The sequence below is a fragment of the Ursus arctos genome, unplaced genomic scaffold (genome assembly GCF_023065955.2).
Source record: "Ursus arctos isolate Adak ecotype North America unplaced genomic scaffold, UrsArc2.0 scaffold_29, whole genome shotgun sequence".
NCBI lineage: Eukaryota > Metazoa > Chordata > Mammalia > Carnivora > Ursidae > Ursus > Ursus arctos.
Genome location: NW_026622974.1, coordinates 7,621,306 through 7,647,412, shown reverse-complemented (window position 1 = coordinate 7,647,412; position 26,107 = coordinate 7,621,306). Strand labels below are relative to the sequence as shown.

The following is a 26,107-nucleotide window of genomic DNA, read 5'->3' as shown; positions in this document are numbered from 1 at the left end:
TTCTTAAAATAATGAAGACAAAATTAATTGATTTATGTTATATATAGTTGTAATCAATTTTTGTTGAGTGTCTAACAGCAAAGAAATGCTACTAATGAGAGTAAAGATTTATATAAAAATAAGACATGGTCCTACCACTACTGGCTTATAATGAACTAGGACTTGGAACACTTGATAAAAATACTTTATTCCTTACTAAAAGCAAATTTAAGAAATGTTATCTCTATTTAGGTATATACGTTAATTCACTTATACATATAAAAAACGATTGTATATAACTAAAAATAACTATTTTTCAGCGAGGAAAAATCATTTGGGAAGAGAAAAATGTGGAAGCTAAGCAAAACAAACTTAAATGCTAGGTATTCAATAGTGAGGATAAATACCACCTACAGTAGTAGTGTAATCAGCAAGTGAGACTGAAATGGGTGTTTTAGTATGAACACAAAATTACTGAAATTTTTATTCCTTTTTATTTATTGTGGATTATTTTGAAGAGGATCAAGATGATTTCAGGTTGGTAAAGATAAAGCCAAATTCCAAGACACATTAATGAATATGACTTCACTGGAAAAATATGAAATGTGAAGAGACATATGTGTTAGATATAAAGGATTTGGTCAGATGGTGGGGGTTCTTAATGTTCAAGCTAAGGCATGGTAACTCCATTCTAAAATTTGTGTTAAAGACAATTCAGATTTATTTAAAATGTATAAGACAGAAAAATGCCATAAAGAAAAATCTGTTTTTGGAAGATTCAAGAGCACTGGACTGGGCTGTTGTGAAGATAACATAAAGTATTGATTAGATGTGTACCTAATTAGTATATAATAACTGCAAATTATAATAATAATTAGGAAATCTATATTTTTATCCAGGCTCTGCTGTGAAGTAACCCATGAGCATAAGCAGCTGTACTTCTCCGGGCTTCTGTTTCATAACATGTAAAATGAAAGGGTTAAACCAGATGATCCCAAGGAGTCACTTCAGGTTAAAAAATTCCAATTATTCATGGTGAATCCAGATATCAAGGAACAGTCTCAGTACTTAAAGCAGTGTTTTCACTCCATGCCCTTCAGAGAATAAAGCGAAATAAATTTTTTCATGGTCCAGTTGGTATATTTTGATCCAGTCTTTACTTAATTTTAAAAGTTATAAAACATGAAAACCCAGAGAGTTCCCAAAAGTGGTCCCAATGCAGAACACCTGGGAATTTAAGTACATAATATTATTTTAAATATATTTAACAACTCAATTCAATACAGATTGACAGATGCAATGGAAAAGTAGACCACCAACAGATTTTGATTAAACTCCACATTCTGAAAATATCATAGAAAAACAATAAGCCACTGCATATTAGCACATCACATTAAAATATATTTTAAAGTATACTTCCCCCTTTAAATGGCAGTGATTATACATTAGTGCAACCATGGAGCACTTGTAAACTTTTTTTGTTCAACATCATCTATGTCCATAACTAACTCGGTTTGGTTAACTCCAAGGTGTTTCTTGGGTCTAAGGTTTTTGAGTTTTCCTATATTGACAGTTACAGCCTCTACCCACAACTGTATGCATCCCTCCAGAAATGCCCACTGTCTGAGGCTGGGGGAACAGGTGGCATATAGGTCAATCTGAAGAAATCTCTCACCTTCCTAAAATAAGATAAGGGATTTGATTCAATGATTGGAGACATAAATGTATACCATAGACAGTTTATACTTATCACTATTTAGGCAGGCAGCCTTGTCAAAACTGGGTAAGATTCAGGCTAGAGACAGCTTCAGTGTGATTTCTGAGTTCTCTCTCTCTCCCACCCTTAGTGTTAGGGAAGGAGAGATGAGAAAGAACGCCTGTCTGAATTGGCTGACTTCATCTCAGCTTTGCTTTTGAAACACCACTGAAAGGCTGATAATAACAAGTTGCCTTATGAAAAGGACCTACCCTCCTAAGATTTAATCAAACAAGCTGCATTTTTTATATATCAAGATTCTTGGGGGCTAGCAGCAAACACTAGTTGCAATGGCATATGTAACAAAGCAAACACTCTTCTCTGTGTTCGTCAAGACTCAGTCTGTGGCTGTCGGGAAGTCCTTAGCATGTGCGGTGGAGTGCTAGCCAATAATACAGATGTAACTAAAGATGGGACACTGACAGGAAGAACCTTCTGTCCTTGAAATCCAAACATCATCTCAACTTGATGTTTTTCGTCCTCTTGGCAAGAAAGGGTACATCAACTTCCTTCACCACTAGGGAAATTCAAAATGTTTATTCATGAATTTTCATTCACCTCCTTTTAATTTACAGTATGTGCACTTTAACAACAGAAAAAGGAATCATCAAATTTCAATTGAAAATACTGACAACAGTTTAAATATATTTCTGAATCACTATGTATGTATGTATTCTTCCAGATTCCTATTGTCTACTTCAGGTCTGAGATGCTGTCTCCCTTTCGGCACTTCTCTAAGTAGGCTCCTCAGCATAGAATAGCATCTCAAAGGTCAAATCTTCTCGCCCAAGATAAGTGCTCAGGATTCAAATCTTGAAAATTCTGTGCTGGGTCTCATTGGGTGGCCTTGTGTAATCCAACCAGATTGCTTTTGAACAAAAAGAGGAGTCAAAGAGAACTTGGGTTTCCAGAGAAAAATAAAGTGCTGCCCCCTATAAATCACAGTCTCTGTGGAGTAAGGTGTCTTCCTAAAGAGGTAGAAATAATAGGGGTGTGTGTTGTAGATGCCCATATTTCAATGGTACTGAACACTGTATCTTTAAGGGCTTAAAATGGACTGACTCCACTCATCTCTCTGATTTTTTCATAAGTAAGCCAGAACACCAGTGACCAAGGGGTCTGAAAGATTAACCAAAGAAGTTAGTGCATATTTCAAAGTGATTATGAATATTTTACATTTATGCATATACATCTTTGAATGACAAAGTCATTTTGAATCCACGTAGGCTGAAAACAAATATTTCGGTATTTCACCTTTATAGAGCACTTTATAATTGACAAAGTATTTTCATGTCTTATTTCTCATAGATTTCTCTGAACAATTTACAGTAGAAAGGAAAGGTGATGATATCCCTGTTTTACAGATGAGGACACTGAGGCTTAACAATCAAAAAGCTATTAACATGTTGTGGAGCTAGAGTACAGGCTTCTGGCTTCCATCCCAGGGTTCCTTCTACTGAACCCTTCCTGGCTAAGAGACTGGGACCCGGCATGCCTGAAATCTAGGCCGGGCTCCTCTATGTGTAGTTTGTCTATGGAACGTGCCAAGGAGACAGTTAAGAACTTGAAAGTGAAAATGAAAGATTATCCTTTGAGAGTTAAATCGTAAGCTCAACACCTGATATATCACAAAATAGATATAAAATTTCACATTAAATAGAAAAAAGAGTTTCCAGCTCAGAGAGACTTGACTAACTTGAAAAAGGTGTAACTGCATCAAAAGGAATTATAAGGGTGAGGGTTTCTCAACAACAGAAGGTAAAAACATCAAAGACACAGAAGGAAATCACAGGAAACACTGGAAGTAATCAGAGAAAGGGTATCTTGGATCCAGTTCCTGTCTGGTTTGGTTCATAGGTGACAGGTAATACCGATCAGAGAGAAACTATCATACTAGAATCAAAAAAGAAGCTTGAGCTATTAGAATATAAAATGTATTTGGTTAGAGTGTTTGCAAAGCAGTATTTATATCCTGTGCTTGGAAATATGAGCATGTTACACTGGGAGACTGAGACTTTACCAGTGGATTTAGGAGAACGCATCTTGGTTAGCTAAATATAATGGAGACATGGACAAAATAAAGAATTTGAAGCTGTAATGATTTCATATTCTTGTGACAGCAAAAATGACATGAGCCAATGATATAACTGCAATCAGATCAAGGAACAGAGGTCTTAGGAGTGGATTATGTAATCGTTCCTAGCTGCTCTGGTACTCAGACTTCTGTATGCAAATGAAGTAAATATTAACCAGTGACTGAGCAAAGCAAGGTTGCACTACCTTCACCTAGTGGAAGGGACTGGGCTTGAGTTTAGCTGGGTTATGAATAGAAGTTAAACAGGGAGATCATATAGCCAGTAACAGGGGTAGTACACAAGTGGCATATACTGAGCCTTTGTGCGGGAGCACATGAGCGTAGGGCATGTACTTGTTCTTTCTTCACTAGCGTAGTTAGACCACTGTAAATAGTGCAAGTGTATATGAGCCTGTGTTGTCTGCTCTGGTCTGCCTGTTGTCATAACTGCTGGAAAAACAGAGTCTTCTGTGCCTTTTACTGTGGGGCTAAACATAAGGGCTCTCGGGTATTCTTAAATACTAAGATTACGAATAAGCTCTTCCTGTTATTATTCTGTGTTTAGTAAGAAACCTTCTGATTATAACTTGCCTTCGCATGTGGCTTACATTTAGGAGGACTATTCAGAGGACTTCAATATCTGGATCACTTGCCAAGCGTGTTTCTCAATGTGAATGAGCCAATACTGTGGTCTGATCATCGGTTTCAGTGAGTTCAGTTGAGGGCGAATCTGTATTTGCAAGGCCAATTTACTTGGAAGTGCTCATGAGTCAGCTTTTAAGCTCAGGGTCATGCACTGTGGCAGATCAACAAGGCAGTGCCACCCTGGTGACCTTCGGTGGTTAGCCAGCCTTTCTGTAAAGTCACATCTCTTTATCACTACATACGGTCTCGTTCTCCTGACAACTTCTACAGCTAGCTGCAGGATCTCGAGACACTCCATATATTGTATTAGTTAGGAGCATGGGTTTAAGAACCGAACAGACCTGCGGTCAGTTCCCAGCTCTGCCACATACCAGCTATATGAACTTGAGCAAGTTTCTTATACTTGGAGCCATGTTTTTCTCATCTGAAAAATGAGGATAACACCACCTGTTTCACTAGGTTCTTATAAGACTTAAAAACAAATAATGTGTGTAAAGAGCTTAGCACAGTGTCTATCATACATGAAGTACTCTTTTTTCTCATTGATACTTCCTGAGTCTCATGAATAAAGAGAATGGGTTAGATCAAATGGTCTCAGTGTTCCTTTGTCTTATTCTCCCTGCCCTCACACCTCCTGACCCTGAATCTGTTTTTCATCAATGGTCTCACCATCCTTATAGTCTCCCGCACTAGAAATATAAAAGTCCCATTTCCTTCCTTCCCTCCCCCACCTTCTAGAGAGAGTCAATTATTAAATCCTGTGGAGTTAACCATAAATGGCCCTAGAATCTGCCTTCTCTCCATTTTTACAATCATCTCCAGGCTAGACCAAAACTTTCCAAAACTTCTTTTCTTGGGTTCTAGCTTTCAGTGTATTTTTTATATTGCTGCCAAAGTAATCCCATCCCCAAACAAACCTTAGTACTTTGCTCTCACGATTAAATGGCTGCTTGCTTACTCCAGGGTTCCACCTAAACCACCAAACTTGCCCCTACAAGGTCCTAATCTGGTCCTTAAGTATTTCTCTAGAATTCTGCCCCACCACGTCCCCTCTGAGGACCTGTTTTCCAGCTACACTGAATTTTCTGGAGTTGTCCAAACCTACTGGGTCCACACATGACTTGAAGCCTATGCTCATTTCGCTCCCATATGCTGTTCTTGTTAAACGTCTACTGATCTTTCAAAGCTCAGATCAGATATCATCTCTGTGAAAGACTTTGGGATTTCCCAAACAGTTAAAGCCATTTTTTACTTTACTATCCATGTTCTTACCACGTTTTGCTCATACCTCGAGTAGAGCACTAATACAACCTGCTTGGTAAGACCATGTCCTCTGGAGTCAAACTTCCTGGGTCTGATTCCCTGACTCCATTAAATAATAACCACCTAACCTGGCCTAGTTATTTAGACTCTTTAAGCTTTTGTTCCTCCTCTATAAAAGAGATATGATAATAACCTACTGAAGAGATTGTTGGGAGAATTCAGTGAGTTAAGCCATGAATATGATTAGCAGTGTTGGTGCTAATGCCAAGTGATTTAATAATATTGGCTTTATTATTTCTGAAATTTTAACTACTTACATGTCTATTTTCTCCAACACAATATAAGCTGCTCTCATGCAAAAAAATAAACATCTTACTCCTTAGTGCCACCAGTCCTTATGATAGTGCCTGCTTCATGCAGGCCAAATCAGAATCTTCCTTTCCATTAAGAAATATCCACAGATTTGAGATAATTTCAAGGTATAATCAAGACAATCAAAATAAGGTTTTACACTCAGGTACACTTTTGTATCAGATCTTGCTAAGGGCTTTGGTATTAACTTCACGTTAATAGATGCCCACTATTGCTTGGTGATGTCATTTATTCCCCGAACTTCAATTCCCATCTCTATGTAGACAGTGGTCACCTCTAAATCTCCATCCCCATATGCTCTGTAAGATGCAGATCAATATATGAAGAGCCATCTAGACATCCGTTCTTAGATGTCCTATGAATACCCAAAACTTAACAAATCTAGAACGGGGCTTGCTATTCTACCACAGAATCTTCCCGACAAATGATCCCCATGTTAGGAAATTACATCATCTGTTGCTCAATTTGGGAATCTGGGAATGAAGCCCAACTTTCCTTGTCTTCTCTGACCATTTGCCCCTCCCCATCCAGTCACAGTTCTAGCTCCTTGCTATCTCCTAAATTATTTTTTGAATCTTTTTCTGTCCCCGTTGTCATACTATTGTGCAAGCTATTATCATGTCTCATCTACCACTACTCCAAGCCTTTCCCCAGCCCACATGGCAGCCGGAATGATCTTTATAAAAACAAGCATATCATCAGGCCAGTGCCCCTCACTCTCATGGGTCTTACTGCCCTTCCCAAACTGGCCTCTGCCCCTCTCTCTGGCCTCATCCTGTGCCCTTCTCATCCATGTCTCCATGCCTTGGCCTGCTGGGTTTCCTTCAATTACCTGAACTCATCATGTTCTCCAACTAGTCCCTCTACCCAGAACGTTTTTTCTGCTCCTTTTATCTGGCTGAGTCCTACTCATTCTTCAGAACTCAGTTTGAAAGTCCATTCTCCAGGGAGGTGTTCCTAATCTCCAAGCTTATGCTGTATGTACTTGCTATATATTTTCATAGCATCATGCACTTTTCCTTTACCACTCGTCACTTCTAATTTTTTATTCAGTGTTTGGCCTTCCCTAAACTAGAAGCTCCAGCACTACAGCAGGGGTTGAGACTCTTCTGTTCATCCCCAAACCAGCACTGAGTACAGGGCTTTGCACGGAGTAGGTGTTCAATTAATATTATTATATTGTGCAAAGTGTTGATTGTTTGAATTTCCAAATCCATGGCTCATTTATTCTTTCAAATACGTTCTAACTTGCAAAATACCTGAGTACCTTGTTTTTATTATATGTTGTGTTACTTGAATAAGACTAATTCCACATCTTAGTTTACCTCAGTAAAAATAATATCCAGATCAAATAAAAATGACATAATGCTTTCTTGCTTTCTTACTAAGCTGAACTTGGTGGTAATAAGTATTAATGGATAATGCAACATTTGCTAGCAAAGTAACAAATTTTGTTTGAAATGGTAACATTTTCATAGGAACAGCCTCTAGTATAAAATCTTTATACCTGTCCCAAACTTACAGTAATTTGGCTAAATGGACTACTAAAGGTTTTACATTGTAGAAAACCCTATCCCCTGGCTTTATAACAACAGAATGTCAACCTATTCATTTCTAGATGTAAGTGAATTATTTTACTTTAATTCAGCAAGGAAGGTAATAGGACTCTGAGGAGAGGTAAAAAAAAAAAGAGAGAGAGAGAGAGAGAGAGAGAGATAAAAAAGAGAGAAAGAATTGTGTTTGGGGGCAGAGCCATGCTAAAAACCAAAAGGGAAAGGGGAAAATATTTACAGATTAAAAGCAATTTAAGTACCAAGAAAACAAAAACAAAGGAAGGAAAAACCTGACGTTACCATTCTCAGCCAAGATGGTAAAAAGCCTTTATATAGACTCATGAATCCTTCTCCTTGAACAGCCTGAATCAAGCAGTCAGTTGATGATTTATACAAAAGTCCCCTAAAAAGGAAAGAAGACAGTTTTGCAAAATTTCTTGTGTGTAAATAGATGTATAAATAAAACATAAATTAAAAAATAATCTAAGGAAACTTACTATAAGGAAACTTACTTAAACATCTTCTGCTAATTTAGAACAAATAATATTTGTGGTTCAGTATATATAAATCACCTCTTTCGAGTTTAAAGACAATTTCTTTAGGTGTCTAAGGTTGACTCTTCGGATTCATCCCACCCTTAGTGTTATACTTAGAATTCACTCCACCTGATCTCTTTCCAGAGAGAACATACTGTTTTATATCAAATCAAATTCTCCATGTTACCTGTAAGTCATAAGCTTCTGAAGAAAGTGCTCTGTAAATTCTCAGCAGAGTATATTTTCATAAACTCTTTGAAAACAATAAAATCACAATAAATACCTTGTGTCTAAATAATATGATCATTAAATTAGCTTATTCCCCAAATGCACAATACTTTTCCATCAAAGAGCAGGTAATTACATAAAAACAGTTTGCTGGTTGAACACATGATCACACAAATACATTTCTATCAAGAATAAATACAAGGAAACATCTTTAAGGAACATTATTATTACAGACATTTGAACACATGGAGAGTGAAGACTTTCTATCTACCTTCCTTGTTTATCTCGTGGTTGATTCATTATTCGGCTTTTGATGACATCAGCAGGTGTTCCCAGAATGGAAGCTACCAGTCCAGAACATAAACTATAAATAAAAATAAATGAATTTGAAGGATAACAAATATAGTGGTTTCTAAATTTTAAGAAAAGGAAATTTGATATTTAGAAAGAATACTAAATATATTATTGTGTTATTCTTCATAATAATCTTATTTTGCTGAAAATCAATGCTTAATGAAATCATTCAAGAGGTAGAAAAAATAAAAACTAACAAGAATGTCCAGTCAACAAATATACGTTGAGCACCTACTGGTGGCAGGCACTCTTCTAGGCAGTGAAGAGGACACACACGATCCTGTCCCTGAGGCCCTTACTTGGGAAGAGACAAGAGAAGAAATGAATAATTTCAGATGCCGATAAGTGCTATGAACAAAATAAAATGGCACAGCATGATAGGGCATAACTGGGTGATGGGCCATCGTGGAGAGGCTCTTGAGTGACAGCAGAACAATGAGGAGCAATGATGTAAAGACATGGAGGAAGAATGTTGCAGGCCAGAGGAACAGCCCAGAAAAAGCCTTGAGTCAGAAATGGCCTTGGTGGGCTGGAGAGAGAGAAAGCAGTCGACATGGCCACAGCATCCTGAAGAAGTCAGTCCAGCCAGATGAAAGACCAAAGAAGCAGGCAGAGATCAGCCCATGAAGGCTATCGAAGGAGTGTGATTTTTATTCTAGCTGTGCACGGAAGTCACTGAGAGGATCTGGGGCAGGGGAACCACCTAATTTGGTTAATATTTAACAGAAAAATCACTTTGACCACTGTTTAAGCCTCACTCCACTAAGCTATTCCATTTTAATATAATCTTACCTTCTTCTGCCCATCCTAAGGGATCTAAAATACAAGTCCAGTTATGTCATTTTTCCCTACTTAAAGCCATCTAAGACTCATCCCCTACTACCTGACTTAGCTCATATACTGGCTGTCATACATATTACTCCCAGATCCCATCTCGCTTCACCCATTATGCTCTAACAGTGTAACTAAGTGTAGCTCTGTATTTACCAACCTATGCAACACCTCCACGCCTACACCCCCATCTCATTGGAAAATGTCTGTTTTTCCTTCAGTCTATGCTCAGGCATAAGGTCTAATGAGTTTCTGTTATCCCTTCTCCCTTTGTCCAAGAAGGTTAATCGCTGCTTCTTGAAAAAGGCTTGTCAATTACTCAGAACAGACAAAATGGCTCTGGTCAACCTACGGCCGATTCAATCACGATTCTGTAAATGAGTGACTAAAAAGTTAAGAAATCACTAGCCGTTCATTGTACTTGTGGGCATGAGAGGCAACACAGAGCATGAATTTCCACAAACTGAAAACCCACGAACTGCTGTAAACTTTTCCACAAGACCTATGACGAGAAAAGTGGTGGTTGACCTGAGTCACGGAGAATGAAGTCCTGCATCCCAGAGGCTGAATCTGCACACTGGGATCAAGGCAGCCTGAATAACAGCTTATGTTTGGCTAATGAAAAGCTGGAAAGGAAAATTATGGAAAACTTTAAGGTCCTTCTGGGACATCAAATACCTCACAAAGATAAGGACCACTGACTTCTGTGCCAAGGCTTTTGAAGTCTCCGAAGGCCCTATGGCAGGGGAGTTGAAGCTGCCCTAGGAATCTTCATACTCTCTCTTACTCTAAACAGCTGTAGCAGAAAGAACCCAGACTCTGTCTGCCTCTTTCAGGTCAGGATTTATAATTCAAAGGAGAAAATTACTTTAGAAATACGGCAAATGACCCAACAGTGCATATAACATCCTTGGGTCTCTGCCTACATCACAGGCATGGTCTATGTAGAAAGAGCTCTTGTTTCAGCATATACATTCCAGTAGGTATACACGGCTGCTCCTTTTATATTCTTCCCTATTAGTTCAGATTCTTTGAAAGTTTAATACCATTGGTATATTAATACCTTAATATATTCACACAGAAACCTCTTAACCAACACCTAAGGATACAGTGCAATCTGGCTAGACTTCTTTAACATGTAAATACGAAAAGAGAATAATGTATTGAGGATGCTCAAACATATCTGCGGAACTGAACTGGAGAATTGATCAACAGAATCTGACCCCAGGAGGGTCCCATCGAGCTGCAAATATTTGGGATAGTTTAATATGAGCCATTCTGTAATTTCTCTCTCTTCTCCATTGCAACTGCAAAAATTTTAAGAAAATTGTTCTTTTTAAATGTACATCACGTTTCTCTAAGGGTAATACCACTAGATTCTCGATCAAAAAAAGACAAAAGGTTTGAATTTATGCCAAATATGGAAGAAAAGTGATATAGAAAATAATCCAAACTAAAATAATCACTTACCTCGATAGACCATGAGTCATGATATTGTCCTCAAGTGGTGTATTCAGTACCAAATAGTGTTTCACTGTATCATAAGTGGTTAAATCTGGCAATAAAAAGAAAAAGAAGGCTGAAATAATCATTTGCCAATGAATGTCTTTTATGTTAAGAATATGTTAGGCTTAGGACGCCTTGTGGCTCAGTCAGTTAAGCCTCCAACTCTTGATTTTGGCTCAGGTCATGATCTCAGGGTCATGAGGTCGAGCCCTATTTTGGGTTCCATGCTGAGCATGGAGCCTGCTTAAGATTCTCTCTCTCCCTCCCTCCCCCTCTGCCCCTCTCGTCCCCCTGCTCACACACACCCTATCTCTCAAGAAAAAAAAGAATAGGTTAGGCTTGGGGCAGGAATGTGTACAAGGATGAAAGATACCATTATCATTCTCAAGCACAGGAAAGTGACCTACAGCTGGAGGGAAGGGAAAAGAAGAAAAGAGACAGACACTCAATTATATCTTTTGAACATCTGAATCCAGCTATGTCTAACGTCAGCTCAACCCCTGGACTTCTTAGTATTTGAGATGATAAATTCCTTTTTTAATCCTAAATAGGTTGAGTTGAAATTCTGTCACTTATAAATAAAAGGTCCTGACCATTATTCTACATTAAGCTTTTTGTATTTTTGTATAATGACAATGAAGGGCTGTTGAAGAGTTTTAAACAGGGCAGTGATATATTACAACACTGGAGTTTTATAAAGACTACGTACAGTGAAGTACAGGAAGTGAATTATAAAGACGTAAGAATGGCCGGATGCGTTTGATCATTCACGAAATATGTGAGTGTCTACCGTGGTAGTGGGCATTACTCTAGGTGCTGGGGAAAGAGCCGTGGACAAACCTGAACAAAATCCTCATTCTTTGTTGAGGGATGAGACAGTAAGCAAATAAGTAAACCACGGCATTTCAGATAGTTATAACTGCTCTGAAGACAAATAAGGCAAAGAAAGGGGATAAGAATATCAGAAGGCAGAGAAGAATGACGTATATGAATTTTAAAGGGAAGCCTTCTTAATAATATCTAAGCAGAGACCTAACGGAAACATGAGAAAATAAACCTTGTTGCTATCTAAGAGAAAGTGTCCCAGGAAAAACAACATATGTATTATATCCCTGAGGCGAAAGTCAGCTTGGTATGTTAGAGGAACAGTAAGAATACTGGTCTAACAGAAGCAGAGTAAGCAAGGGTCGGAGAAGTAGCAGAGTCCAGAAGATGGAGAGCAACAGAAGCCAAGGAAAGGTTTTGAGCAGAGCAGTGACGACTCTGGGTTACTATTTACACGGATACTCTGGCTGTTCTGCTGTGACTAGACTACAGGGAGCCAAGACAGATTAGAGATGAGACTATTGCATTTATTCTGGTGAGAGATGATGATAGTTTAGGTAAAGGAGTTGTGGAGCACTGGTCAGATTCTAGATATGTTTTGAAGGCAGAATCACCAAATTAAATAGAGAGGGAAAGAAAGGAATCAAAGATACCTACAAGACTTTGGGCTTAAACAGTTTGAAGGGCAGAGCTGCCATTTTTGGAGATGGTGAAAATGAGAGCTGACTAATTTAAAATGTTTTAAGGTAGATGATGGAGTGGTGACCTTGATCAGAGCAGTTTCCAATGATTGGTGAGACAAAATGGCCATGAGGTAGATATGGGACGATTAGTTTGGAGGCTTTTGTAGTGATCCAGTAGAAGAGGGTAAATAATACCTGGACAAAGGAGTGGCTCCAGGGACGAAAATAAGTGGATGGATGTGAGATACAGCTAGGAGACAGAAGTGGTTGGACTTGGTGACTGATTGGCTATAAGGAGTAAGTGAAAGGAAAGAGACAAAACTCACGCCTAGGTTTCTGTATTGTTCAAGTGAGAAGGTGATATCATATTTTGAGGTTGGGAGGAATGGAGAAGGAAGTAGTTTGATGAATGAGTTTGGTTTGGACACAAAGTGATATATTGCAGATAACCCAAATGCCATTCTGAGTAAATAGCTGGAAGCTGGAAGAGCAATCTGAGCTACAACAGATTTTTGAAGCATTAAACTGAGGAACTACAACCAGCAAAGACTCCTGATAACGAATATAGCCACCAATATGATGCAGTAGCCATGGATGGACTGGAATAGCAAAATAAAAAATAGATTTATTTCCTTTGAGGTTTAAGTGATATGTTACTATAACCCTCAAAAAGGCCATCCATTCATTTCCTAGAATCATAATTTTGGTCTTAGAAACAATCCTTTCATTCATTAATTCGTTCATCAAATGTCTACTGGCTACATAAGGGACTAGGAAAATAATGATATAATAACATGTCCTTGCCTTCAGGAGACTCATTATCTAGCAGAGGAGACGGACACACAGTAGAAAGAAATGGAATGAGGTACAAGTGATCAGAGAGGTAAGCACTGGGAACTAGAGAAACTCATAAAAGGGTATCTACACAACATGGCTAGGAAAGGGTGGTTGTGGGGTTCAGGAAAAATACAAGGTAGAGAGACATTTCAGTGGAGTACTAAAAGATCTGCAGAAGGAAACTAGAAGAAGAGGGAGGAGAACAGAAAGTAGGAGGTGAAGAGCAGTGTGGTATGCACAGGCAGTGGAACCGTCTAGCTCTGACTCTCTGCTTCACTCTTTACTCCCGAATCAATGAATTGCTCAATTCCCTGAAGGCACCAGTTGGATTGTGCAGACCTTCTATATTATGTTACAAAATTTACATTTTCTTCTGTGAGTGATGAGAAGCCAGTAAAATGTTCTAAGGGTCCCAGTAACATGTTCAGATCTGTGTTTTAGATAATTCCCTCTGGGAACTGGGTATAAATTTGAGGACAGAAGAGGAGACTAGCCTGATGGCTATGGCAGTGCCCTAGCTGTGTGGCCTAGATGGTGAGAATTGTAAAAATGGTTGTTTTAAGGACACTAAGGTGGCAGGTATTGCAGAGGGTATACTTTAAAGAAATATTTAGAAGACAAAAGCAAGGGATGCCTGGGTGGCTCAGTCAGTTAAGCCTTCAGCTCAGGTCATGATCCCCAGGGTCCTAGGATTGAGTCCTGCATTGGGCTCCCTGCTCCGCAGGGAGCCTGTTTCTCCCTCTGCCTGTTCTGCCTGCCGCTCCCCCTGCTTGTGTGCTCGCCCTCTCTCTCTGACAAATAAATAAAATCTTAAAAAAAAAAAAAGATAGAAGCAGTTAGTGACTGACTATGGGAGGTGAGGGACAGGATGAGTTAAGGAAATGTTCAGGTTTCCAGTCTGGGATGCCTGCTGCACAAGTTGGGGGAAAGAGTAGTACATTCTGGATATAATGATTGTCACATGGTTACATGTGCCAGTTTGGATCTTGGAGGAGGGTGTGGGTAGAGAGGAGACTTTAAAAATAGTTTAGTCCTATCTTCTTATTGTCACAATTTGCTAGTTTTAGGAAATCCTTTTCATAGATCACCATGGAGAAAAGTGAAAATACTCTAGACAAAATATTCAATTTAGGTGCTACAACTTAAAAGAAGACTGTTGCCAATGTATATTACTAAAAATAATAAAATAAATTTGTTCATTTTTCCTGATGTCAGTGCTTATCATTACAATGATGAAGGTAGTTAAGGACTTCTCAGAGTTCAATAAAGTTTCTATTACCTCCCATATTCACCAGTGCTGCTCTCTGTATATTGGGTACCCAGCCTGCCCAAAGCCCACGAATTCCTCCTTCAGATAAGATTTTTGCAAATGCGTGATGCACACCACGAAATCTAAAAGAAAAATAATGATGAAATGTGAAAATTCTATGCATTTCTCTGGAATGCAACAGGATAAACTTCACCTATAGCTGTTATAATTTGGAGTAAAATAATATGTTAGATATATAACATAAAATTGTTAGAAAATAACATAATTGTTAGAAATTGTTAGGAAATTGTTAGAAAAATAACATAAAATTGTTAGAAATTTTAAAAAAATCAATCCTCACATATTCTCATAAAAGAAATGATATTTTTAGTCCAAAGAGTAGGGAGGGCAATCTCATAATAGAAATTCCTAAAATTGAATACTGTTTTGGCTTATAAAAATTTACTATCCTATCCTGATTTTGTTCATTTTTTTGGTACACAGGTGAAAAATGGTGCTGAACCATGAATCAAATCTGGAAACCTCTGTTATAAAATAATAGTCTGGGTTTTATATAGTCAGAAATACTTGGAGTCCAATGCTACCTTTACCACTTACCAGCTAAGTGGCTTTTACTTAGGCACTACATTCCCTAAGTCTCACCAAAAAGATAATATGACATATTTATTGGGCATGCATAATTGTTATAATACTACATGGGACGTTATACTCACAAATGATGGTCATTGTAGTTAAAATCTGTTGTGCACTTATTAAGCACAAGACTTTTTATATACATAAACTAAATTTTATTCCTGAAAACTCTATGAAGTGTGAATTTACATTCCAATTTCCATCTGAGGAAACTAAGGCTTAGAGCAGTTAAGGAACTTGACTAGGGTCAGAGCTAAAATGTGCTAAAGGCTGGATACGAATCCCGGGTTGTCTGACCCCAAGGTTGATGTTCTTTACAACAACAGGGAATGTTTTTTACTACTATATCAAACCCAAAATTTCCAACAGTGGAGACAAAGGAAGGGGAAAAAATTGACAAGATTAGTTAAAAACTCAGATTTCTCTGGCTCCCAATAGTTCTCTCCATATAGCCAACCACAGCAACATCACTTCTTCCTGCTCCTTAGTAATTAAGTAGAAGTTGTTACAAGATGACAAAATGGGTCCTGGGATTCTGTAAACTACTTGGTTAAGTCAGAGTTGTACCCTTTTCTCCTCTGTGGTGGGTGTTCTCTCTGTTTGGAAGGCTCAAGGGGGGCCTGGACTGCCAAGTCCACCTCAACTTCCACTGAGCCAGCCAGAGGGGCAGCACAGTGAAGAGCAGTGGTCAGCGTCAGTGGTGGGCTCCCACAGGAGTTCCCAAACCCTTCTTCACCTCCGGCCCAGCCACAGACCTGCAGTGTTCAGGGGAGCAGACATCTTCATACACAGCCCAAGGTGTTCTGCACTTTTCTCTTTTCTGGCAGGTCTATCAATCTCTAAGATTTTGTCCCTTTCCCAGAGAAACAGGTTAAGTGGTATTTTAATAAATTATTGAACATGAAGTCCTTTGAAGAAAGGCAGACTACAATAATGTAGAGTGATGCAGTGGGAGAATTTTATATCACAAAGGCATAATAAAAAACTTCCTTAAACTTGGGGAAAAGAGGAGGAATGGGATTAGACAGGGAAGTGGGAAGAACTTGCAAGGTCAATCTTTCTATTTTCATTCTTTCAGGGATAAAGGGAAGGGAACCAAGCTTTTAGCCATGGAAGAGCCCAGGCAGGCTGTCATGCAAACCTTCTGAACAGTGCCTTTTAAAGATGAAGAGAGTAGGAGTGCCGAGTGACTGCTACAGCACTGAGCCACAGTGGCAAAATTGGGATTTAATTTGCAAACTGCAAATTTTAGTGATCAGACTCTATATCAAGCTGTAATGGGACAAATCTAAGCTGACTTGGCTGGGAAAAGCAGCAACGGCTAAGCGCACATATAGTTTTTCTGGTAGAGAACACGTACGCCTTATCATGCAATGAGAAGATCCATGTTAACCCTCCTCTTAATGAATACATCTTCCAAGTTGAAAGAGTCAGAATTAATGTCTTCACTGAATGTCGGATTATAAAAATGCATAAATCCGTAGGTACATGTTCAAACTATGACAGGGGAAAGGAACAGAATCAGTTAATTGGAGAACTTACCTCAAAGGTTTTCCTTCAAGTTTCCTTTTTCCTTCCATTTGCATCTGAACCTTCACTAGATCAGTTGGGTTGGCTAAAAATTGGCCAACAACACCAGCCATCATACCTCCAATTACTGATTTCCTAATTACAAAAGGAGATACATTTTTTAATAGTTTCTGTTAATTTTGCCAACTTTGTAGTGAATAGTGCCAAGCTGGTCCAGCCCCTGCGATTTAAGACAAAGTGAGGAAAAGGATGGACATACAAATCACAGAGGAAAGTAGATGGTTTCTCTTTACTGTTAAAGAACTATAAGGAGGTGAAATTCAAATCTGGTTTCAGGGGCCTTCTATGGCCTGAAATTCAAATCTGGCTTCAGGGGCCTTCTATGGCCTGAAATTCAAAGGAAGTTATAAATATCTGAACTGACCATTTAATTGTAGTTTAATCCTGACCACGGGGGAACAAAAACAACACAGATGTAATCAGTCTAACAGACAAAAGCTGGTAAGTCAGATTTCGTAAACTACTATTTAAGTAGTTTTACAAACTAAAGGGAGGGTTGAGAACTTCCTTCTCTTTGAAGAAACTCTCTCTGCCTCTTGACTCTTTCTTCTCCTCACCTCCCAAAGCCAACAGTGATCAAGTCTAGACTGCTATACTTAAACATGCTTTAAATCCATCCCCTCCTCTCCATTCCAGCTACTTGTGTCTCAGACCAGGCTCTGATCATCTTTTACCTTTTCTTAGAAGAAAGGGGATCATTTCTTTCCTTTTACTCTAAAACAATATTTGAAGAGTTACAAATGGGTATAGAGTAAAAATAGGGTCCCTATTATCAGTTCCCTTCCTCTGAAGCAATCACAATTACTAGTTTCTTATGATTTCCTGCACATAATAATAATACATTCACTGAGTGCTTATTACGTCAGGCCCTGTTCAAGCATTTTAAAAACATCATTTCATTTTTATATCAACCCTATGTTATTCATACTACTGTAAAATCCTCTTTACAGATAAGGAAACTGTGGCATAAAAGCACTTAAAGGACAGCTCAAATCACACAACTACTGGGTGGTACAGCCAAGCTATAACAGCAGAAAGTCTGAGTGCAGACCACACAGTCTTATGCACTAAGTAATAATTGATAGTTTGTGTACACACAAACGTATATGTATTAATACTCCTTTTTAAAAGCACAAATGTAGGGGTGCCTGGGTGGCTCAACCGACTGATTTTCAGTTTATAGACTGAGCCACCAGCTCTTGGTTTCTGCTCGGGTCATGATCTCAGAGTCGTGATATCGGGGTGGTGGGATCAAGCCCCACGTCAGGCTCCGTGCTCAGCTCAGGGTCTACTTGGGATTCTTTCCCTCTCCCTCTGCCCTCCTCTTCCCCCACCTGCACTCTCTCTAAAATAAACAAATAAAATCTTAAAAAAAAAAATCACAAATGTAGAATGCTAGATTGCATACTGTTCCACACCTCAATTTTTCCCTAATAATGTCCTTTAAGATATATTTTTCCTAATAACATATCTCAAAAGTTATCAGTTCATATAGAGCTGCCTCATCTTAAAAAAATTGTTTCATAGCATTCTATTTTATGGACATACCACAATTTATTTAGACAGTTTAACTTTTAACTAAGAAATCTGAGCGATTACATGACATTGGATAGGCCCTGCAAATTGTTTTCCATAGAACTTGTATCAATCTCCACCAATAACAGCAGCCTAGGAGAGGGTCTGGTCTCACGATGATGAACACAGCACTGTTTTTTTCTCTTTGAGAATCTCATAACCACTGCCTCCTCAGCAACTGTGACATAATTCTCATTGTTTAAGCATCTGTTACTGTGTGCTCAGTGATGGCAGGGACTATCTTTTTCATTACCATAGCCTCAGTATTAAGTACAGGACTGGCACACCACGACCATTCAATAAATACCTATTGGCTGAGTTGTTCTGACTGGGTCAAAAGACATCAAGCCCATCTACCCTGAGAGTTGACTTCATAGTGAAATATTTCCTTTGAACCCCTTATCTATACATTTCTCTTCTGGGGGGAATTAACAGAATGCAAGGATTGTTAATTTATTTCATCGTTAATTCTGGGAAAGCAATTAGTATAGCTCAATGCATTATAATTTAACAAACAAACAAAAACAGAGCCTAGAAAGTTTGCCTGAAAGGTGAAATTCTGCTTATTGCCATTTTCTTATAGTTGTGACTTAGGTTTTTTTTAGTCCAGCAAGATATGATAAACATCCTTATAGGTTAGCCATATAAAACCTACCTCATTCTTTCAAAGTTGTGTTATTATGCTTCCCTGTATAAACTTATCAAAATTTATCTAACTACTTCCCAACTGATAGTTATTTACTTTTTTTAAAAAAGTTACTATATCAGCACTGCTACAGCCAATATCTGTGTGTGGGGGGGGCTGTGTGTTTATGCATATGTACAAGTATTTCTGAATGTGATTATACCATAAAGGAAGTGTTGCTGGGTCAAAAGATTACACATTTAAACATTTTAACATACTCTATTCTCCAAAAAGACTATATAGTAACTTACATTCCTGTTAACAGTTTAATGGCTAAAAGATAGTTTTAATTAGTTGCCCTGATTACTGGTGAGGTTGAACATTTTTACATGTTTAATGAACATTTATATTTTTTCTTTTGTGAATTTTGTCTGTTGGTATCCTTTCCCTATTTTCTTGGTGTTTTTATATATTTTCCATTTATTTGTAGGAGTTCTATGTATATTATTTATAATAACCTATTTTTGTTTTTTATAAGTGATATGCACTTACATTCAATATCTCATCTAATCCTACAAAAATAAAAGCCTGATGGTAGGTATTACTTCTACAGCTAAGAAAACTGAAGATCAACACGGTAAAGTAGCTTAACCAGATTACATCCATACTAGTAGAGCAGGAATTTGAGCCTATCTCTGTATGGCTCAAAAGCTCGTCTCTCCATAGAAAGAGGCATAAAGAAGGTGCTCTGTAAGAATTCTTTTAATATTGGGATGCCTGGGTGGCTCAGCTGGTTAAGCTTCTGCCTTCGGCTTAGGTCATGATCCCAGGGTCCTGGGATCGAGTCCTGCAGCGGGCTCAGCCGGGAGCCTGCTCTCCCTCCTTTTGTCCCTCCCCCTGCTTGTGCACTAACTCTCTCTCTCTTTGATAAAAATATAAAATCTTTTTTTAAAAAAAGGAATTCTTTTAATATTAAAACATTAATTTATATGCAAAATTTCATATACATACGCACCTGTATGTTTGTATACAATGTGCAGTAAATGCTCTCTTATTTGGATTTACTTGTAATTATTTATTATTTTAAGCCTATAACTTGAGGCAATTTTGGTACAAATACACAATTTTATACAAATCTAACGGATACACATTAGAGCCTTAGGGTCAATAGTATATGTTATTTTCAAAACAAAACTTACCAAAGGGGATAATGCTTATCTTCACTTTTGCCAAATACAACTTCACGAAGATGTTCATAAGTGACCATGCGACCTCCGGAGTACACTGTGTAGGATGGATCATTTAAAAGGTGAATTCAGAGAGACGTTTAATAAAACAAGTGGGCATTTTGACCTGGGCCAGTCGATCTCTCTAGCTGTGTTGTTCTCTCATGCACACTATGCTTCCAACACGTGGGCTTTTCTTGATGCTTCTCGGAAGGTGGCATGCCTTCTTAAGCCTCAGGCCTTCTCACATGCTGTCTGATCTTTCTTGAATGGATTCTCCCTTGTCTGCTTTGCTAACTCCTCCTAGTCCTCCAAGACTCAATTCAAAGAACATGTTTTCTAAAAAGTGCTCTCCAACCTCCAGTGTTCTAGCCTGCCACTGCACCTGCCATGCTTCTCCTCTGTTTCCCCAGAACTACCCAGGCTTACATCATATATGACATTTATCACATTAACTGGAGATTAACCTGATTTTGTTGCTCATCTTTCCATCAGACCATGAGCTTTTCAGGGCAGGTTTTGTGTGTTTTCATTACTCTATGTACCCAAATACAGAGCTTGGTACACAGCAGGCATTTTCATTTAATAAACATGCATAACTTTACTGGATAATTTATTATATTGGGGTAACTTTTTCAGTCAGCTGTCAAATATATGAAATGAATCTTAACTGTAAAGCCATATATGATGGTCCACAAAATAAAAATGAAAAGAAGTGAAACTCAAAACACTAATAGGAAGCAAAGGAGAAAATATTTTTAAAAAAGATTAGAAAATAAAAAATCATTAAAATCAGTAATGGTATTCATAGAGAGCACTTTTCTTGATATTTCAGGAAGGCTGATAAAATATTTTAACATATTCACAAATATACAAAGCACCAAAACAGCAATAGTCTCTACACACACTTCTGGAAAACTCTCGGTGTAGACACTCTAACTTACTCATCTCAAGAACTGAAGCTTTAAAAATCATAAGCTGGTAAGTATTAGTACTGGACACTTTTCTGGTCAAGGGTCCCTACGTACTTGCAGAAATATTATGAACATAGAGAAGAATGCGGCACCTGCCCTACCTCCTTTTGAAGCCAAGTTTATATTCTCCTGTCCACAAGCTGAAAACTCAACAACGACTATCTTTATGAGTGCCACTTGAGAAGCAGAGTAGAAAAGTATTCTCACTGGCTATGGCACAGTTGCAAATATTTTAAGAGTCACTAAAGGCCCACACGGGTGGGTAGGTAGCCTTGGGAACTGAGGCGAAAATCAGCTGCACTGCAATCACTCAGTTGCCAGAATTGGATCAGTCATCCCTGTTCCCATTCAACATTGCCTAGTCTGTAGTGCATGGGACAGAGACTAGTGAGATTTGGCATTTTGGTCAAATATATTTTAATTTTCAAAGAACGTGAAAAATTTAAATTTTGTGTTTTAAAGTTTCTTAAGTGGAGACAAAATATCACTCATTTTTTCTTAAAAAATTCAAACATGCAGAGTAGAACAAATAACTCCTTCTGTATCCTTGAGATGTATCGTTTGCTAACATTTTTTGCCATATTTGATTCATTTTTCTGCTTAATTATTTTGAAGTACATTACAGACATCATGACAGTTCATCCCTAAATGCTTCTATATGCATTCTAAAAATTTAAGGCAATCATTCCTTAATAACAATCAGTGGTTAATTTTCTTCTTAAGAGAATATATATTCATTTATCACATTAGCAGAAAAGAAACTACTGGGTGTTGAGCACAGCTCAACACAAAAGCAGAGGACACACAACTCATAACAAACTTACCAGCTGGAATCAAGATAAATACCTATGTGTCTGTAAATGGCAGGTGTCACTCCTTGCCAAAGCTTTAGAAAGCCTTCTTCTTGAACAATCCCTAGGGCTGTGCGCACCATGCCCCTATAGGGAGCAGATTCTCTTCCACTGTCTCCCAACCGAGCAAGGGCAGCCTCTCCTTGCATTTGGAGTCGAGTTTTTGTGAGGTCGAGGGGAAAGGTTGCTAACAAAAAAACAAAATGAGGGGGAAACCCATAACATTCAGAGAAACAAACAAAAATTCTAAAATTCTAAAGTAACAGGACTAATATTTTAATCACCACAAGATCAGCGGTTCTCAAATTTTAGAATACATCAGAATCAGCTAGGGAAATTGTTAAAACTTATTTATTTCCTAGCTCCATACCTATGGATTCAGAGTAAGTTGATGGGGGCTTAGAAATCAGTTGGTTCTAATGTACTCCCTAATTTAAGAATCACTGTCTCAGAGCACCCCCACCCCCAGGTCATCAAGAAAAAAAAAAAGTTACAAGACTTGGATTCTTTTTACTCAGAAATTTCAGCCTAAAATCTAGTTTAGTCCTTAATTTTTGCTTTCCAATGGGAATAATTTCAGATATCCATAGTCTGTGATGCCCCCTTGACTGCAACCACGATTAAGACCCAATGTGGCTTTTAGAATACTACTTCTGATAGGTTCACAATAAATGCAGGTGAAGCTAAATTCTGTAATTTCATGGGTGATATTCACTGACCTGAAGTTTGAGATACAGAAGAGGTAACACGGAGTTTATACAAGGGCAGCATGCTCAATATACTTTCAATTAAGGCACATATTGAGTTGTTTTTCCAGTACTAAGTTTTATGTGTGGCCTCCTTTTGAGTACCAATTGTACTTGAAAAAAATTTTTCTAATGATTACATTTTGAATTCAAGGTATTGAATTGAAGAATACATTTTACCTTGAAACAGTGAAGCTAACTGGCCCACATTAGAAAGATCAAGCTCATAACTTCATACTCATAATGTTCCAAATAACTGAAGCAACCAGATTCAGGTAAGTTCATGAACATTATTGACATTACATGAGTCTTTTCAATGTCCACCGTCTGATACAAAATCATAGTTATGCTTTTTCCAAGAGAAAACAGAGTAGGGGGAAGAGAATATTAAATCTTACCACTGATCTTTGGAAAAAATATCTTGCTGATAGTTCCCCTAAAACAGAAGTAGTTTGCATGTAGAGAATTTAAACAATGCTTTATTAACATATGAACCCTGAAAAGACTTAAGATACAGGTCCTCTATAATAACATGGGTTATGCCTCTCGAAATAATTCTGGCTTACTTACCGGTTACTTAAATAATGTTTCAGGTTCTAATCCTAAAGTGTTTTGTACTCAAAACCATCCCATATTTTTATTTCCTAGCTTCCCATCCCATGCCCCCACACCATTCTCTACAAACCTTTAACAAAAGCAATGTTTCTTTGCCATTGTTTCTGTGACCACAGGGGGGAAACAATCAAGTTAAAAAAAAAAAACTTGGAAATATCTAATTTTTAAAAAGTTGATGAATCGTATTTCAGTAAAAACAGTGAATAACAAAAATTTTCCCCATCAGCTTTAGAAGAAGAGAGAGAGGAAAAACAGAGGGTCCAAAGGGCAAGAGTGGAAGAGCACAAAGGGCAAAACAACAGATCCTGTGCTGGCTCTGCTGAAAATACAAAATAAATTCATTTTAGACGACAACACAGTAACATTTCCTAATGATAACACACCAAAGCTGTTGCTTGTTTTGTTTTCCAACAGGCAAGAAAATGAGAGGGTAATCTTAAAATACACAGGGAACACACAGTCACTCTGCTCACAAAATCATTGGAAGGAACACCACCTGCTCAAGCAAGGGCATCATCATTCTCCCTAGGTGGCCTCGCGTTTTCTCTGACTTTCTTATGCATACGTAACTGTCCAACCTCTATGGTCCTATGTTTTTTAATACTTTCATTATAATAAGTAGCACAATGTAACTGTCAGTCTCTGCATGTCTCCCCACCCGCCTGTAAGAAAGGTCAGGGCTGGGTCTTTTAAGCACTATCCCCACAGTCTAATATTGTAGTAATTATAACAATGTTGCAATTAATGAGTGCCCCGCCTTGGATTTAGCATTTATATATTTGCTACTTCTCAGAACCCTGAAAGGTAGACACTGTATAGATGAGTTAAACTCAGGGAGGACAACTGGCAGATGTGGAGAAGATGTTCAATAAGTCACAGGTTAATAACTTAAGTCCTACGAGTCTACAAAAGACAATGATATGATGAGGCTATGTAAGACTATAAATCAGAGACATTATCTCAATAAGGATGAAGAGTGGGTTGTGTTTTTAAAAGGTCATCCTCACGGAAGGGAAAATGATTCCTAGAGAGGATGACAGCTCTTGAAGCTTCCAAGCGTAGACATTCAGACACAACAGCACACCTATGAGGGAGAGAGACGAAATGGGAAGGAAAAGACCTTAGTGACCTCCAGGGCCGCCTCCTCGCAAAGCCGGCCTTGTCCCCGCCCTGCCACAACGGCCAGGCAGGTGTGCAAGAAGAGGACGCAACCTAGCGGGCCGCACGCCCCGGGGGGTCGAAGCTGCCCGCCGGTGCCCTCACCCCCACCCCCCAGAGCGGCACCTCGACGAGTCGCGGGGGAGGCCCAGGAGGGGGGTGGCCGGGTACCTAGCTCGGCCACGGTAGCCGCGCAGCCCGACAGGAGGAACTTGCTCGCTCGGGGCCATCTCTGGGCAAGCGGCAAAAGCCTCTCCTCATCCTCTGGAACCGACATTCAGCAGCAAGACGGGACGACAGGACACCCTTTAGCGCCGCGGCTGGCCTGCCACTCTGCCAGGGCGGCCCGTCCTTAACCGGCGAGTGGCGGAGCGGGGACCATTTCCCTCGCTCGGCTCAGCGAGGCAGCCTCGCGAACCTACAGCCTTCCTCGCAGCCCCGGGCTGGAGAGCTCCACCGGACTGAGAGCAGAACAACAGCGCGAAGCCCACAAGGCTTCTGGGAAATGTAGTCCGCCGGGCTGCGCGCCTCTTGGGCGCCATTCTCTGATTGGCCGTGAGCGAGGCTTACTCGGCGCCGCGGGCCCCGGTCTCCATGGCAACAGAGCAAGTTCTCTCCCGCCTTCCACCCCTACGCGCCCGCACCAGTTTGGTCCAGCCCCTGCGTTCGGTCCAGCGTGGCCCGGTTTGGAAAGACTAGTGGAGGTGGGAGGAGGGAGCGGTGATGCAGAAGTCATCTAAAAATTGGGGCGGGGAAAGGAGGCTACGGTTAGGAAGGCAAACAAACTGCGGAAGTTGTAGCAGACAAGTTGGGAGGACCGGTAGGTGCCCCCTCCCAAAAGGGAATGAGCAAGTGCCACGGCAGCAGGACTTTTCCCTTCTCTGATTCTGGAAGGTGCTAGACAAAAACATGGAACTAATTTCCCCGACAGTGATTATAATCCTAGGCTGCGTTGCTCTTTTATTATTCCTTCAGCGGAAGAATTTGCCCGGACCCCCGTGCATAAGGGGCTGGATTCCTTGGATTGGAGCTGGATTTGAGTTTGGCAAAGCCCCTCTAGAATTTATAGAGAAAGCAAGAATCAAGGTATGTGGCCTTAGCAGGTGGGGTTTCCGGAGGAGGTAATGTTTTCTTTTTTATTTTCTTTCATTGGATCTCAAATGCAACATTAAAACACAGGGAACATACCTGCTGTCCACAGTTAGACGATCATTCCTCAACTATCAACAGCTAAACTTTATGCAAGTTATTTCGAAAGAAATAGATTTTTATTGGTTATAAATAGATTTTTATCAGCTTGTAGCTGCCTTTTTGGAAGTAGATATTAATTTATAAATGCTAGTTACTTCATCGTAGTTTAAAAGTCCTAAGGGTACACATTAACTAAACACTTGGAATAATT

General features: G+C 39.1%; 2 protein-coding genes across 10 annotated transcripts in view; one reads left to right on the top strand and one right to left on the bottom strand.

Moving 5' to 3' along the window:
- Window positions 1–676: 676 nt before the first annotated feature.
- Window positions 677–25,192, bottom strand: SLC25A27 (solute carrier family 25 member 27). Of its 4 annotated transcripts, none has more exons than XM_026507316.4 (9): window positions 24,877–25,192; window positions 22,182–22,373; window positions 20,335–20,419; window positions 16,888–17,010; window positions 14,722–14,834; window positions 11,062–11,146; window positions 8,678–8,770; window positions 7,943–8,045; window positions 677–2,854 (listed from the first exon to the last, which is right to left on the bottom strand). In XM_026507316.4, the coding sequence occupies exons 1-9, from the start codon at window positions 24,980–24,982 to the stop codon at window positions 2,783–2,785; spliced, it is 972 nt and encodes a 323-aa protein (XP_026363101.1). In that variant the 5' UTR covers window positions 24,983–25,192; the 3' UTR covers window positions 677–2,782. The 4 variants fall into 4 exon arrangements, with proteins under 4 accessions (XP_026363101.1, XP_057159996.1, XP_057159998.1 ...); XM_057304013.1 differs by having other exon boundaries at window positions 677–2,603; XM_057304015.1 differs by having other exon boundaries at window positions 677–2,252.
- Window positions 25,114–26,107, top strand: part of LOC113261234 (24-hydroxycholesterol 7-alpha-hydroxylase) — a 90,917-nt gene continuing 89,923 nt past the window's right edge. For 4 of the 6 annotated variants that reach the window (XM_057304011.1, XM_026507312.4, XM_048219746.2 and 1 more), the window contains exon 1: window positions 25,114–25,791. In XM_057304011.1, the coding sequence (XP_057159994.1) occupies window positions 25,615–25,791 (177 nt within the window). In that variant the 5' untranslated portion in view covers window positions 25,114–25,614. The remainder of the gene's footprint in view (window positions 25,792–26,107) is intronic. The other 2 variants (XM_057304010.1, XM_057304009.1) reach the window with 1 other exon arrangement.

Excerpts from the sequence above, each read along its gene's own strand:
- SLC25A27 (XM_026507316.4), bottom strand. The coding sequence starts at position 24,982 with ATGTCGGTTCCAGAGGATGAGGAGAGGCTTTTGCCGCTTGCCCAGAGA. Across the intron at positions 20,420-22,181 it reads TGCCATTTACAGACACATAG|TGTACTCCGGAGGTCGCATG; the intron begins GTATTTATCTTG and ends CATCCTACACAG. Across the intron at positions 11,147-14,721 it reads AGCACTGGTGAATATGGGAG|ATTTAACCACTTATGATACA; the intron begins GTAATAGAAACT and ends TTTTATTGCCAG.